General features: G+C 41.1%; 1 protein-coding gene across 5 annotated transcripts in view; it reads right to left on the reverse strand.

Annotated features, from left to right (window-relative positions):
* PPARGC1A (PPARG coactivator 1 alpha) overlaps positions 1–14,733 on the reverse strand; it is a 686,617-nt gene that overhangs the window by 295,871 nt on the left and 376,013 nt on the right. For 3 of the 5 annotated variants that reach the window (XM_025385683.1, XM_025385681.1, XM_025385682.1), the window contains one exon: positions 8,927–9,094. The exons of the other annotated variants lie outside the window; for them this stretch is intronic. In XM_025385683.1, coding sequence (XP_025241468.1) covers positions 8,927–8,995 — 69 coding nt within the window. In that variant the 5' untranslated portion in view covers positions 8,996–9,094. The remainder of the gene's footprint in view (positions 1–8,926; positions 9,095–14,733) is intronic. 5 annotated transcript variants of the gene reach the window in all.

The following is a 14,733-nucleotide window of genomic DNA, read 5'->3' on the forward strand; positions in this document are numbered from 1 at the left end:
CTGCCCCTGAGTCCCAAGTAAATTGTCTGTTTCCCCAATATATGTGGTGAGCATTTAAACAGATCATATTCTTTTATCAGGCAGTGAAAATCAAAATTTAAAGGCTAAAGGAAGGATGACCTATTTTACATGGACTTTATGAGAGGCTTTAGAGGCGTCACGTGATCCTAGGATAACTCGATAACGTCAGCTCTGGGTCACCACATGGCTCCCTTTTCCCTCAGTCCCTTTGGCCAGTCATTTCTTTTATACACTGCACAGTGGCTCTGTGTACTGGGGACTAGCTTAAATCGAGCTTGAGACAGGGGCCATGGAATGATTGAGTAGTGAATTAGATAGAAAATTGTGGCTTTTGCACCATAAGTGAGAGAATCGCTGCATTCAACCAGTTGCTATGACTTGAGGATTTCTCATTTCTTTTGACTTTTTTTTTCACAGACAAACTTGATGTCAAACATATTTGTCTCTTTAGATACACAAGTGCTGCCTGTTGCCCTTGACCTTCTTTTAAAATCTTCCCTCCACATCTCAAATACTCCTTAGCCATCATCGGCATAAGTTGTGACATACGAAAATCAATGTTCAAGAAAGAGTTGGAGGAGGGAAAAGTTCAAGTCTTAAACCCACTCAAGGTTCATTGGGCCCCCATCAGAACAATCAGCCATGAATGTGGGACACAGGAGTACAGGAGGCTGAACATAAAAGGCAAAGATACCACAGAGAGAATTGATTTCTTATATTGGTTATTTGGGTTTTACACAAATTTGTACCAAGAGGTACATAAAATTGAGTCAAACTTGAAAACTGTAAAATCACTGGATTGGTTTATTTGCATTTGTTCATTCACGCATGAGCACAACTAGTTGTTCTAGAACAGGCAGATGAGGACACTGGTTATATATGGCCACTTGATTTCAGCACTCATGACTTGAGCCTGCTCTATGCCTGGAAGTGTGCTAGGCCCTGAGAGAAATAGGCAAACAAGTAAGATTTAGATTCTGGCCTCCAGGGATTGATACATAGCTCTGATTCCAGATAGTAAGAAAACTACTGGAAGAGAACCATCAAATGCTTTGGCTGTCTCCCTAACTGAGGTATAGCTTTTTACAGTAGACATAAAGCCCCATGAGCATAGATTAGGCTAAGGATAAGGCAAACACCTCCACAAGTCTTCCAAGTCCCCAGACAATCTGATGCCACCCATATGGAAGGACCTCTCCCCAGTGCCTGTCTACACTGCACAACACAACTAACCACTCAGCATTCTTCAAACATAACCACACATTTACTCTTCCAGGTCTTGTTCACAAGCCTCCTTCTACTTAGAACACTTTGATACCATCTTCGCTAACCCAGAAATCTGATTATTTCCCCTGCGGCCCAACTCAGTGATCCTTAGTGAGAAAATGCTCAGTGAGACGTCATTCCAAGGTCTCTCCCAGCCTCTAAGTCAATGATATGTGAACCGAAGAAATACATAGAACAGTTCACCTCCGTTGAACCATGAAGCCATTCCTGATGCCCTGAGGCATAATTAGACCTCTGAACTTCCATCCCACGTGCTTCTTCTGCTACTATAGGACTAAATGCACTGAATTGTAAATAGTTGTTTGTTAGCCATTTACTAGTTTATCCTTCCAAGTAGAATGAGTAAAACTCAAGGGCAGTGTCTGCATCTTACTTCATTTTTGTCCTATCTAACAAACAGTCATGTGGCCATAGCTAAGCGTCAATCACTCTTCCAAGTGCATTGCATGTGTTTCTTCATTTAGTCCTTACCACAGCCCTATGAGATATATTACTATCATTATCCAATTTTGCCCATGAGGGAGCTGAGACACAGCAAGTTTAAGTAACATGCTCACGGTCATACAGCTGAGTGGGTAACCAGCCTGGTTGTTAACCAGGCTCTTACCTGCTCCTTTATGCTGCCTTCTACTTATCTTTGTACCCTCAAGGCTTGGCTCAGAGGTCCAGTACGTGGAGCTCACTAAATGCATATTAGCTGATTAAATGACTGAGTAGGTGACCAATCAGTACTGGTTAGTTCTGGCTAGACCCTACTGCAAAGTTCTAGGCTATAGAAGTTGGATAATAAGCAGATTTTGAGATGGTTCAGAAAAACTCAAGAAGATAGAAATGAAGAATTATACCTACGGATTTAGGTTGCTTAGCCTTGAGAGCAAAAGCCGAAGGCTGGTTTCATAATGATCATCAAGAAAGGAAGGCTGATTCGTGAAGACAGTGACTGAGCTGTTTTTCTCCACCTCCGGGGAGGAGAAAGGAGCAGAACTGTGCCTAAGCCGCAATGGGCAGAGTTTAAATCCACACAAGGAAGAATTTCCTTGGCCTAAGTATCATTTGTTAGAGCTAGGAATGAGTTATAGAGAGAGGCTCCATTAGGTTATCTGTCTTCAGCCTTTTGGACTTGCTTCTGCTCAGAGTGAGGAACATGTAGAATGAAAACAAACAATACAAGGTCTCCCCCAGCCTTATGAAGCTGAATTTGAATCTAGGAAATACATCGAACACTTCGTCTTCTTTGATTCAACAAATGAAAAAATGAATTGATGAATGAACATGTCCCACATTTAAAAGGCAATAACAAAAAATTGCAATCAGCAATAAGAAAAGGGGTCTTCTTAGGGAATACTTTTGTGCTACAGATGTAACAATAGAAGAAAAATAGAACTTATTTAAGCTCTTCTATGGCAGCTATGATCCAACTATCTCTTGCTAGGTCCATCATCCTCTTAACATAAAATTAGAAAAGGTCAGTCTACATCCTCAGGTGCTGGCTTTGACCCATCATCACCATTTACTCACTTGATAGATGACAGTATCTTGATGCATATTTCTTTAAACATGAAGTAAACTCAAACTATGAACCACTATTTCATCAATGTCCAATCTAAAGCACTTTAAACAGGAAGAAACAAATCCTTCCCCGAGAACAGGAAACAACATCAAACCTACTTATTTTTTTTTCCTACATGAAAACTGAAACACGAAATAGTAATGGAATTGAAAGAGAAGGTAGACAGTACACAAATCTATATTCATATTTGGTACTGTTTCAAAACCACGATTCTCCTTTATTTTCTGTTAATGGCAATAAAACCTTATACTTGTAGAATGCTTTACAGTAATAAAAGTTATTTAATACAAACATTATTTCACTGAATTTGTACCTGAAAGGTAAGTGTCTTCCTTTTCATCTTATAGAAGCAGAAACAGCTCAGATAAATAAGGGACTTGATTGAGGTCACCCTGATAGGCCTTCAGCCAGGCCTTCTCACTTCTAGACTGACCATTTCAGGTACACCTGTGCTGGGTGTCTGGTGAGCACCCAGTACACCTTACCATGTACTGCCTCTATTAATAGAGAGCTGTGGCATGGCCCTATAAAACCTTGAGAAATTCAGCTGGTCTAATAATTTTGGGAGACCTGGGATAAGAGAAACTGCTCTATCTGTTCTGAGTACAGAACACCCACTATCAGTGAGAGCCTGCATTCTAACTCAGGCTTTCCCTGCTTGCAAAATTATCTCCTTGTGAAAAACCTGGCTCAAATGCCATCTACTCTGTGAAATTGTCCCTATTCCCCTTGCTCCAGGTAGAGGGACATAATCCTTTAAGCTCTGGATCCAGGCTGCTTGGGTCTCAGTCCCATGTACTAATTAAGTGACCTTACCCTCTCTTAACCAGCCTCATCTACCAAGTAGGAATACAACTAATATCCCCTTATTCAGAGATGGTAAGGAGTCAATGATTTTATATCAGAAAAATGCTTCCAACAGCTCTTGGCACACAGTAAGCTCTGTGTTTGTTAATTATCATTGTTAACTATTCCTGAAATTATTGTCATTGGTAACTATTCCTGCAATTATTACCTTCTCTGAGTCTTCACAGGGCTTTGTTTATCCTCCTGATGTATTACTCATATTTTTTATAACTCTTCTCCATGATTTGGTTAGTTATTATCCACCCCATCATCAGCCCAGAGACCTCAGTTTCTCTTCCAATAATCTCTTTTCAGATCTCTTTTCAGATGAAGGCACTGATACTGGCCTGGCTCTGCAAGGTTTTTCTCCTCCTGCCTCTTCAGATTTATCTCCCACCATTCCTGCCTCACTCTGAACGGCTGGTATCACATCCAACTGCATGCTCCTCAACACACACTTCAACACTGCTCTCTTTCCTATGTCTGACATAGGCTCTCTTTTGCCTTGAATTGTCTTCCCAGTTCTTTGTCTGGCTTAATTCCTTTTCTTTGTTTAAGACTTAGCTCCATGCAACTCCCAAGACAGATTGGAGGCCTACCTACAGTGCTCCCATGATACATGGAGCATTTGGTGGTTGTCCTATCATTATAATGACCTGCTGTGCTCTCCCACCATGACCTTGTGTTCTAGGGCAACATTCTCAGTCACTTTCTCATCTCCTTAAGTATGGATGTGCTTTGCACATGGCGGAGGGGGGCAGTATTCAAAAAACATTGAATGGCTGGTCTCATTAAATAGATAATAGATAGATAATGACACATACTGTGCATTTGATGGGTCACCAAGCAGTGCTTACTGATGTGTTCTTCTAAACACTTTCAAGAAAGTGATTCATTTAATCTCCACGACAATCTTATAAAGTCACTACTACAATTATCCCCATTTTACAGGTGAGAAAACAGAAGCAAAGCAAGATTTGAAAACTTTACCAATGCTACACAGTTAAGAATTAAGGACACCAAGGTTAGAACTCAGAGGTCTGTCTCAAGATCAACAGGTTCTTGACCCATGTGCTACAGTACCTGTTCAAAAAGGGTATCATAATAGTAAAGATATCTAAACAGACACAGACAATATGTTCTAGTTCCAATTTTACAGATGAGAAAGTTGCAGAAGAAAGTTTATGGAGAAGCAGTGCAGGGGAAAAAAGGTAGAAAGCTGAACTGGAACATGATAACACTTGCTCCTCACTAGCCAGGGCTGGAACTTGAGCCAATCTCTTATTCTCCCTCTTCATGTAAAATCGAGACCTTGGGAACCTGTCTCTGCTTCCTTCCAGATCAAATATCCAATTTCACTTAGCTTTGGCAAACATTCGTCCAGGTCTTATTGCGCACCAGGCTTTATGATGCACCTTTATCCTTGAGGGATTCATCTTTTTGTGGGGAGACAGGCACAGATAGACAATATTTCTAGACCAGTTCAAAATGGCCACTGTGCAGTCACATGGGTTGTTTTAAAGGAAACCATCCCAACATGAAACATTATCCAGACATGAGTCCTTGGCCCCTCCATAATATCTTCCATCTAACAACTGGCCAAAACAATGATGTATTATCAAGGATCCATCCCATCTTCCCTCCAAGTCATCACCCAAGCAAAATCACCTCAGTTTACAAGTAAAGAAGCCAGTGATCAGGCTAAGTTTGCCTGTGGTCATACAGCTCCCTGGTGGCATAAGCCACTGCCATCTCTGTCCCTGAGCACTCTCCCAGAACTGAAGTGGACTATGGGGGACAGGAGCATTAACTGTGCTGCAGCTGCTGTTGGTTTTCCAGGATGGTTATATGCTTAAATGGATTTTCAGATTTACAGTTGATTCTAGAAATTGCATCTAGTTCATTTCCAACTCCGTAAGTAAAAGCTGGTTCACTTAAGGCAAACAGCATCCAATTAAAATACATTCTGTAGAAGTGAATGAGCAAGGCATTTTACCCAACTCTTGACTTATTAAAAAAAGAAAATCCTATCGGGGAAGTTCTCAAAGAGAATTCCATCACATTATTGTGAGATGAAAGAGTTAAAGTACGAATGATAAAATATAATGTGAAAATATACTCTGAGGCCAGGTGTGGTGGTTCACACCTGTAATCCCAGCATTTTGGGAGGCTGAGGCAAGAGGATCACTTGAGCCCAGGAGTTCAAGATTAGTCCAGGCAACATAGAGAGAGCCCAACTCTAAAATAAATAAAAGATATTAAAAATTAGCCAGATGTGAGGTGTACACTTGTAGTCCCAACTACTCAGGAGACTGAAGTGGGAGGATCACTTGAGCCCAGGAGGTAGAAGCTGCAGTGAGCCATAATTGTGTCACTGCACTCCACCCTGAGAGACAGAGGGAGATGCTGTCTAAAAAATAAAAATAAAAAAAGAAAGAAAAGAAAAGAAAGAAGAAGAAGGAAGAAAGAAAAAAGGAAGAAGATGAGGAGGAAACAAAGAAAATATACTCTGAGAAGCAGTCTTGGGTAAGCAGGGTACAGGTTTCAGTGTCAAGCCAAATGCGTCCATACCCCTTTTCAGCATCTCACTAGCTGTATGACTGTGGGCATGTTCCATAACACCACTTTGCCTACATTTCCCTACTTGTACAAAATAAATAAATAGCATCTGTCTGCCAGAGTACTTGTAAGAATTATAAGTTTAGTTTAGTGTCTGGCATAGAGTAAGGGTTAAAAAAATAAACTATTAAAAAACATTTTATTAAAGTCTTAATGATTCAGAGATTGATTATTTCATTAGAAGATCATCATGCTTTTTCCCTTTCTTCCTGCCTGCCCACATCACAGCTGCTTGTAAGTTATTATTCCATGAGATAAATAATGAGATAAAATTTAATTCAGATGGCATAGCAACAAAAGTGGGAATAGGATAGGCATTGGAATCAAACAGGTGTGAACTGAGACCCTGAATGGCTTTGGGCAGGTTATGTAACCTCTCTGAGGCTTGCTTTTCACATCTGTGAAATGGGGATAATCATACCTACCTTCTAGGCTTCTTACAAGGATTGAAATATGTGTGTATGTGTGTTCACTCTCTCACACGCATACAACTCCTAGCACTGTGGTGGGAAAATACTAGGTAAGTGGAAAAGTACTGAATCAGTTCCAGTAAGAAATATAGTACTTGGCTAAACTAAAGCTTCAGCATCCATCACAATTCATTCTTAAATAATCTTTACTTACCCAGCTACATTACTACCATGGATGGCCAAAAGAAGTCATCCTCACCACAAAGGCCTTGCATCTGGGGCCATCAGATTTAGTTTCCTCTCTTAGGGACAGCTTCGGTGTCAACTGAAGTAGGTTATTCCAGGCATATGGGAACCCAGCCTAGCAATACAAATGAGTGGGGGCAACAGGTAGACCTCTTGGGGATGTTCAAGAGGTGCAGAAGCAGATGATGCTGTAGCTGACACCCTGTGACCTACTTTCCACCCAACGCCTTGCAGTACCAAGAGTCAGTGAAACCAACTCAGAGACTAGAATGCCCTCTTTCTAACCACTACCTCCACTAGCTAGAAGGCAGAGCTCCAACTATCACAATGGAAATGACAGGGGTCAACCAGCTGTACAGGATCACATCTTTGGAGGCAAACAGCACAGGCAATATTTTCATTAGGAGCCTTTTGGTAAATTAATAAGCTGAAGGGTCACGGGATGCTGACAGTGATATGACACAGGCATTTTTACATGAACAGTTGAACTTCATGTTTCTAGTTTAAATATTTTATCTACAGAGATGTCTGAGTCATCTCCTCACATTCTTCCTCCCTTCACTCTCCTTTGAAATAAAGACTGTATAAGATGACAACTTTCTAAAGGAAAACATGCAAACAAAAGACAAAAATCCAAAAGTCACATTAACATACCATAAAATATTTGAATATTTGTTTGGACCCCTGGAGACCCACCACATGTCATCCTGAAAGTAGCAGGCAGAGATTTATTTTGTATCCTTTTCTACTTCCTGAATAATGCTCCCACTCAAAGTGAAAGGATTCCAATTTCATGGCAGGCTAGAGGGTGTTTTTTCTGAAGCTTCTTACTTAACATCACATTGCATACAACAAAACATACCAGTCAATACCAGTATTACATTTCACTGAAATTTCTGTTGAGGAAGAAATCTTCAGAAAAGGCTCCCTCTTTTTATAGAAGAAAGAATTTTTTAATTGACATTAAAAATCAACTCATTCTGAATTACCATTTTTATATGAAAGTTTCTGTTATAGACAAAATGGAAAATCAGAGTTTCACTTTATCCAACCTCATCCCTAAGAAAAGCTTCATACACAGAAGGGTTCTTTTTTCCATACGCTAGCAGCATTATTAAAAAAGAAACAGGAAAAAAAAGCTCTGGCATCAGTCTTCAATATTGTTGTCTAATTAAATGGCAATGGAGTGGATGCGTAAAAATATGCATTAGAGGTGTGTAATGCGTAATGTGAAGAAGAGTAATCAAAGCCATTCAACAGGATTTAGGAAAGGATTTCAGCTGGCAGCTTACGAGACAGGAGCATATAATTTTGCTAATTTGAAATAGGTATTGTAACATATAAACATTACTGCTTTGCATATTTTAATGAAAACTGCTTCTACACCAAAATGAATCTTTTAGCTTGAACTCTCTGCATACCACAGAGCTTCTACCTATTATGAGTTCAGCATAAATAAGGAAGGCACGCAAGCTGCATTAAAAGAATGGTCACCTCATTAAAATAGGTTAAAACCAAGCCCCTATTCCAAGCTACTATAACACCATAAAGTAGGTTTGATGACAGGTGTTGTATTACATTTTTATATCACAATGAACGTGTACTCACACAAACCAAATCTGCATGTTTCCCTTGATATACACCTGCAACTTGTTAATTCAAGAACCTTTATTAAGAAAGTATACATTTAGCAACACCTATAGATTTGTAAAAACCCTATTAGCTTGCTTGAGAATCTAGAGTAAATGTATTTGGGGTCTTATTTGCATGGTTTGCAAAGACATGGAAACTACTGATGACTTTTTTCAAAACGACATGCTTGCAGATAGCACAGTTCCACAAATTGATGTATGCATATTACCTAGACTTGGAGCTGAAAGAGTTGAGAGAGATTTGGGTCCTGTGTGAAGCTGAGGACATCACTTACCTGCCAGCCTGCTTCTCTCTGAAGTACTTTTTTCCAGTCTTCTTCCAGCCTTGGGGAGGTCTCATCCATTGCTGATGCTGCTTGCACAAACTGGATTCGCCAGCGGCTGTTACTCTCTCTCCTTGCAAGCCTTTACCAAAGCAGCAGCCAGGGCAGTCCAGGGGCAGACTGTCGTGGAGAAAATGCCATGCCAGAGGATGAGGGATCGGGCAGGAAGAACCCACCGGGGAACAAATTCGGGACACATGGGGCTACCCAGACAGATGCCAACTGGCCAAGCTGAAGGCCAGCTCAGCCATCAGGCGTCCAGAGATTAGGAACAACCAAGCTCCAGGGCCGGTGGACAATGGGTCATTCTTATGCTTCTGGTGTAAAGGTCAGAAGAGGGAAGTGTGCAGGCTTGCTCTATGCTTTAGAAATATGCATTTCTATGTGTGCTCCCGTCTTCTCTTTGCCCCAGTACACACACACACACACACACACACGCTCACACACACACCAAAATTTGCATTGTTCTGCCGGGTTGCATCAGTGGGCTGGTGTATCCTAGAAGAAATAAACTATTTTACATAGTAGCAACATTTCATTTGAATACATCTCCCCCAAAAAGCAGCGTATGAATCACTCAGCAGCCAGTGAACATGAATAATAGCAAGCTCCTTTGGGTGAAAATAGACTCATTCCCATAGTTGAATTCTGAGCATCTAGAGTCCCGCCCCTTCCCCCATAAGATGTTCTGCAAGCAGGCATTTCAATCCGACCGTGGGCCTCGACCCCTTTTCCAAATCAGTATCCAAAAGGATCAGAGGCTTCGGTTTGAATGAACTCCTCAAACTTTAGAACTCAAACCCAGCCAATGCTTCACTAGCACTTCACATGCAGAATGATGTTGGCTCGTGATACTAAGAATTGCCCTTCACCCCTAGAGATTCTTATCTAATTAGTCTAAACTAGGGCCCAAGACATTGGGAATTTTTTTTAATGTTCTCCAGATGCACCCAGGATTAGAATCACAAAACTTGGTGCAGAGTATCATTTAAGATATCTCTGATGTAATCACTCATCTGACGCCTGAATCCCCATGACCCGGTCTATACCACTAAATACAGTAAATTCACTACCTACCAAGACAGTCCTGTTTCATGGCTGATAATTTTTGTCCCAAAATGAACTGATTTCCTTCTCCCTGCAACTTCTACCCATGGACGTACTGCTTTTTAATTCCAGAAGGAATGAGACTAAAGCCTATTCTACAGAACAACCCTTCAGAGATGCAAAGACAGTGGTACCCCATGCTCCCAAACTTCTACTAAAGTGTCTAATTTCCAGATTAAATATTGTTAGGTTCCTCAGAAAATGGTGCAAGATGGTTTCAGGTCACTTCTCCATTCTGGTTGCCAGTCTCGGAATGTATTCTACAAGTTCCCATGCTAGCAGAAGTGATCATAACATTCTTGCTATGATCTATCATGGTACACACAGCCAAATAATCTCATGCCTTGTTTGAAAAATTGCCACAATATCAACCATAATCATCATAATAAGAGCAACCAACATTTACTGAGCATGGACCTAGGTGTCCAATGTTATGTCATTATTATGCTCCTGATTTACAGATAAAGAATCCAGGCCGGGTGTGGTGACTCACGCCTGTAATCCCAGCACTTTGGGAGGCTGAGGCAGGTGGATCACGAGGTCAGGAGATCAAGACCATTCTGGCTAACATGGTGAAACCCCGTCTCTACTAAAAATACAGAAAAATTAGCCGGGCATGGTGGTGGGTGCTTGTAGTCCCAGTTGCTGGGGAGGCTGAGGCAGGAGAATGGTGTGAACCCAGGCGGCGGAGCTTGCAGTGAGCCGAAATTGCACCACTGCACTCCAACCTGGGCGACAGAACAAGACTCCGCCACACACACACAAAAAAAAAAAAAAAAAAAAAGGAATCCAAAAAGAGATAAGGACATTTGCCTTGGTGATGAGGCCAAGAGTTAGTTCAGATATAACTCCAAGCTCTACTTGAGGCTAGTCAATACTCTTTCACGATGCAGTCTCAGATCCCATTGGCTCTTTTGACAATCATACCTCATTAATACAGCACTTCCGTCAGTTATGACACTTAAGTTTGTTCTTATCTGAAGATTATAAAGAAACACGCTTTGTAAGCTGTAAACCATCATACAAACCTAGTTTGCCATTATTATCCTTTTAGTAATCACACGACTATATCTTCCACCTCGTCTCTAGTAAAGCAGACACATGCAAAACACTTTACTTGCCCAGTTCCTCCCTTTTACTGAGAATATACAGATGCTTCTCAGAGGTTCTTCTGAGGTGTAAGAGAGAAAGGCCAAGAGGACCAAGGTTCCAGAAAATTTCCCCAGAGACTAGACTCAATGGAAGTCTCACCAGTCATATGGTTCTTCCCCCATTTCCCCTAAATCCTTATGAACAGCATCCCATAAGGACAACTGGGAGCAATTAGTTTTATCATTTGAATTGCACCATCTGCAATGTAGTCATATCTGTTGTTATGGGAGGCAGCACACGAGTGGTTGGAAGCATAGACTTAGATTTGATTATCAGCTCCATTATTTTCTAACTCTGTGTCCCTGGGCAGGTTACTCATCTTCTCTGAGACCTGGTTTCCATGTGTGTAAAGGGGAAGTGTGCGTTATCGTCTCAGGCACATTCTTGTCCACCAGTATCTAGTTCCCCTCTACTTCCAAGCCCACAGCAAGATAGCATTTCCCTAACCCACTTAAAATCCAGCATAATCACATGACTTGTTTTGTCCAAGGAAATGTAAGAGGATGGGTATTAATTCCCAGGGTGGGGGAGGCTTCAATAACAGGCACTTGATTGTCAGCCTGCTCTTTCTCTATTGTAGTGATTGCAGATGCCTGTGTTGCTAAGCCGTGCATTAACATAGAGGCAGACAGGAATGCCGAGCCTGTTCTCAAGGAGAACAGGCGCCTTGGAGAGTCACCTGGACCACCAAGAGGCATTATGTGAATAAGAAATAAGCTTCCAGTGCTATTTGTTACAACATAAGCTAGCCTACACTTTCCAATGCAGAGTGGTTCTGAAAATGAAATTTAAAAAAAATTCTAGCTAGAACATAGATCCCAGACATTGGGTAGTCCTGCAATATTATTTTAAATAGCTTCCATTATAGCCCCAGTCTGTTCTTCCCAGACTCTCACACTTCACTATTTTCTCTTCCTTCTCCAGTCTTGATTTTTCCGGTATCATAAGATACCAGCATTAAGTGTCACAGTTTCTAAAGATGATACAGAAATATGAATTTTAAAAAGAAAGAGCAAAGCGTTCAACAATGCAGTATGCCTTCGTCTCAGAATCCAAACTCAGAACAGCATGACTTCGATGCTACCGATCACTTAGCAAGGAAATTAATGAAAGCAAAGTGAAGCATCAAATAACAAACGTAGCTCTGTATGAATTCGATGCTGATAAAACAAAGTACATGTCTCCAAATTGTAAACATAATGAGAACATACATGAATACAAGAGCTAATTAAACAGCATAGCTTTTATTCACTGTGCTTAAATCAAGCACTAAAAAAAATAAAAAGAATAGGTTTTTTTCTTCTTTCTTGGATGTCTTAATTAAATGAAGGAGAGACTATAAAAATAAACATCAAGGAAAGTATGGATAATGACTCTGGCCAAACCACGACACTGACATTTCATGAACTCTAAGTCTTTTATTTCAAGCTCTTGTGCTTCTTAACACCACACAAACTTGAGCTTCCTCTAGGACACCACTGGGAGATTCTTATTTTTAAATGTTTTCAAATGTAAGTGCTAATAACTAAATGGGAGTCCTAACCCTCATTACTTTAGAATGTGACCCTTATTTAGAATAGGGTCTTATCTTTTTTTTTTTTTTTTTTTCCTGAGACAGAGTCTCGATCTGTCGCCCAGGCTGGAGTGCAGTGGCGTGATCTTGGCTCAGCGCAACCTCTGCCTCCCAGGTTCAAGGAATTCTCCTGCCTCAGCCTCCCAAGTAGCTGGGACTAAAAGCACACACCATCATGCCGGCTAATTTTTGTATTTTTAGTAGAGGCAGGGTTTCACCATGTTGCTCAGGCAGGTCTCGAACTCCTGACCTCAAGTGATCTGCCCGCCTCAGCCTCCCAAAGTGCTGAGACTGCAGATTGCAGGCATGAGCCACCACACCCGGCCAGAGATAGAGTCTTTACAAAGGGAATCAAACTGAAATGAGGTCATTAGGGTGGGCTTTAATCCAATATAATTGATGTCCTTATAAAAAGGGGAAAATTGGGTCACAGAGACAGATGTAGACAGGGAAAAGGCCATATGAGGGTAAGGATAGATTCAGGGTGATGCAGCTACAAGCCAAGGGAGACCATAGATTTCCAGCAACCACCAGATCCTAGGAGAGAGGCAGTGTCCTAGTCCACGTGTGCTGCTGTAACAGAATACCTCAGTCTCGGTAATTTATGAAGAACAGAAACTTATTTCTTGCCATTCTGGAGGCTGGGATATCCAAAACCAAGGCACCAGCAGGTTCAATCGTCTGGTGAGGGCAGCTTCTCTGGAGGGCAGGAATACTGTGTGCTCACTTGCCAAAAGGGCAGGTGACTGAACTGTGTGAAGCCACTTCTATGAGGGACTTAATCACATTCACAAGGGAGGAGCCCTCATGGCCTCATCACCTCTTAAAGGCCTCACCTCTTAGTATTATCATGTTAACAACACCTGAATTTTGGAAAGGATCTATTCAAACCATAGTAGGCATGATATGGTTTGGATTTGTGTCCCCACCCAAATCTCACATTGAATTGGAGGAGGGGCCTGGTAGGAGGTGATTGGATCACAGAGGTGGATTTTCCCCTTGCTGTTCTCAGGGTAGTGATTCTCACGAGATCTGATGCTTTAAAAGTGTGTGGCGCTTCCCTCTTCACCCTCTCTCTCTCTCTCTCTCGTCTGCCACCATGCGAAGAAGGCGCTTGCTTCCCCTTCGCCTTCCACCATGATCATAAATTTCCTGGGGCCTCCCAGCAATGCTTCCTGTTAAGCCTGCAGAACTGAGAGTCAATTAAATCTATTTTCTTCATAAATTACCCACTCCTCAGTTAGTTCTTTATAGCAGTGTGAGAATGCACTAAAACAAGGCATGAAACAGATTCTCATAGCCCCCAGAAGGAATCAACTCTGTCAACAAACAGTGTGATCTTCGACTTCTAACCTCCAGAACTGTGAGACGATACATTTCTGTTGTCAACACCATCCACTTTGTAGTACTTTGTTACTGCAGCGCTAGCAAACTAATACACTCTGAATTAAAAAATAAAATAAATTTTTAAATAAAGTAAAAGTCATGGCGAGAATGTAATATTTAAGCAGAGTAAACTAGGTACCTTATAAAAACTTTTACTCTACCATTTCTTGGCTTAGAATAAACAACACACTTTCAGTACGTCAGGAATGTGGGCCTGCAGTCATGCAGTTAAGCTGCTGGTACCATGTGAAATTTAATATCAAATTGATGCCAAAAAGTCATGGAAAACCTTTTCCTTACCCACTGTTTTTTCCCTCCAGATAAGCAGCATATTAAGAATATGCTGACTAATAAGAAATAGAGTTTTAGAATTTGTAACATTTTCCTTATGAAAAAGTTATATATATGAAAAATCTATACAAAATGCATCAGTCAGTCCTCCCATGATTTAAGATAAATTCCTTTAGCTTATAGAATTAAGCCAGGCACAGTGACTCACTCCTGTAATCCCAGTGCTTTGGGAGGCTGAGGTGGGAGGATT

Source organism: Theropithecus gelada, chromosome 5 (genome assembly GCF_003255815.1).
Source record: "Theropithecus gelada isolate Dixy chromosome 5, Tgel_1.0, whole genome shotgun sequence".
NCBI lineage: Eukaryota > Metazoa > Chordata > Mammalia > Primates > Cercopithecidae > Theropithecus > Theropithecus gelada.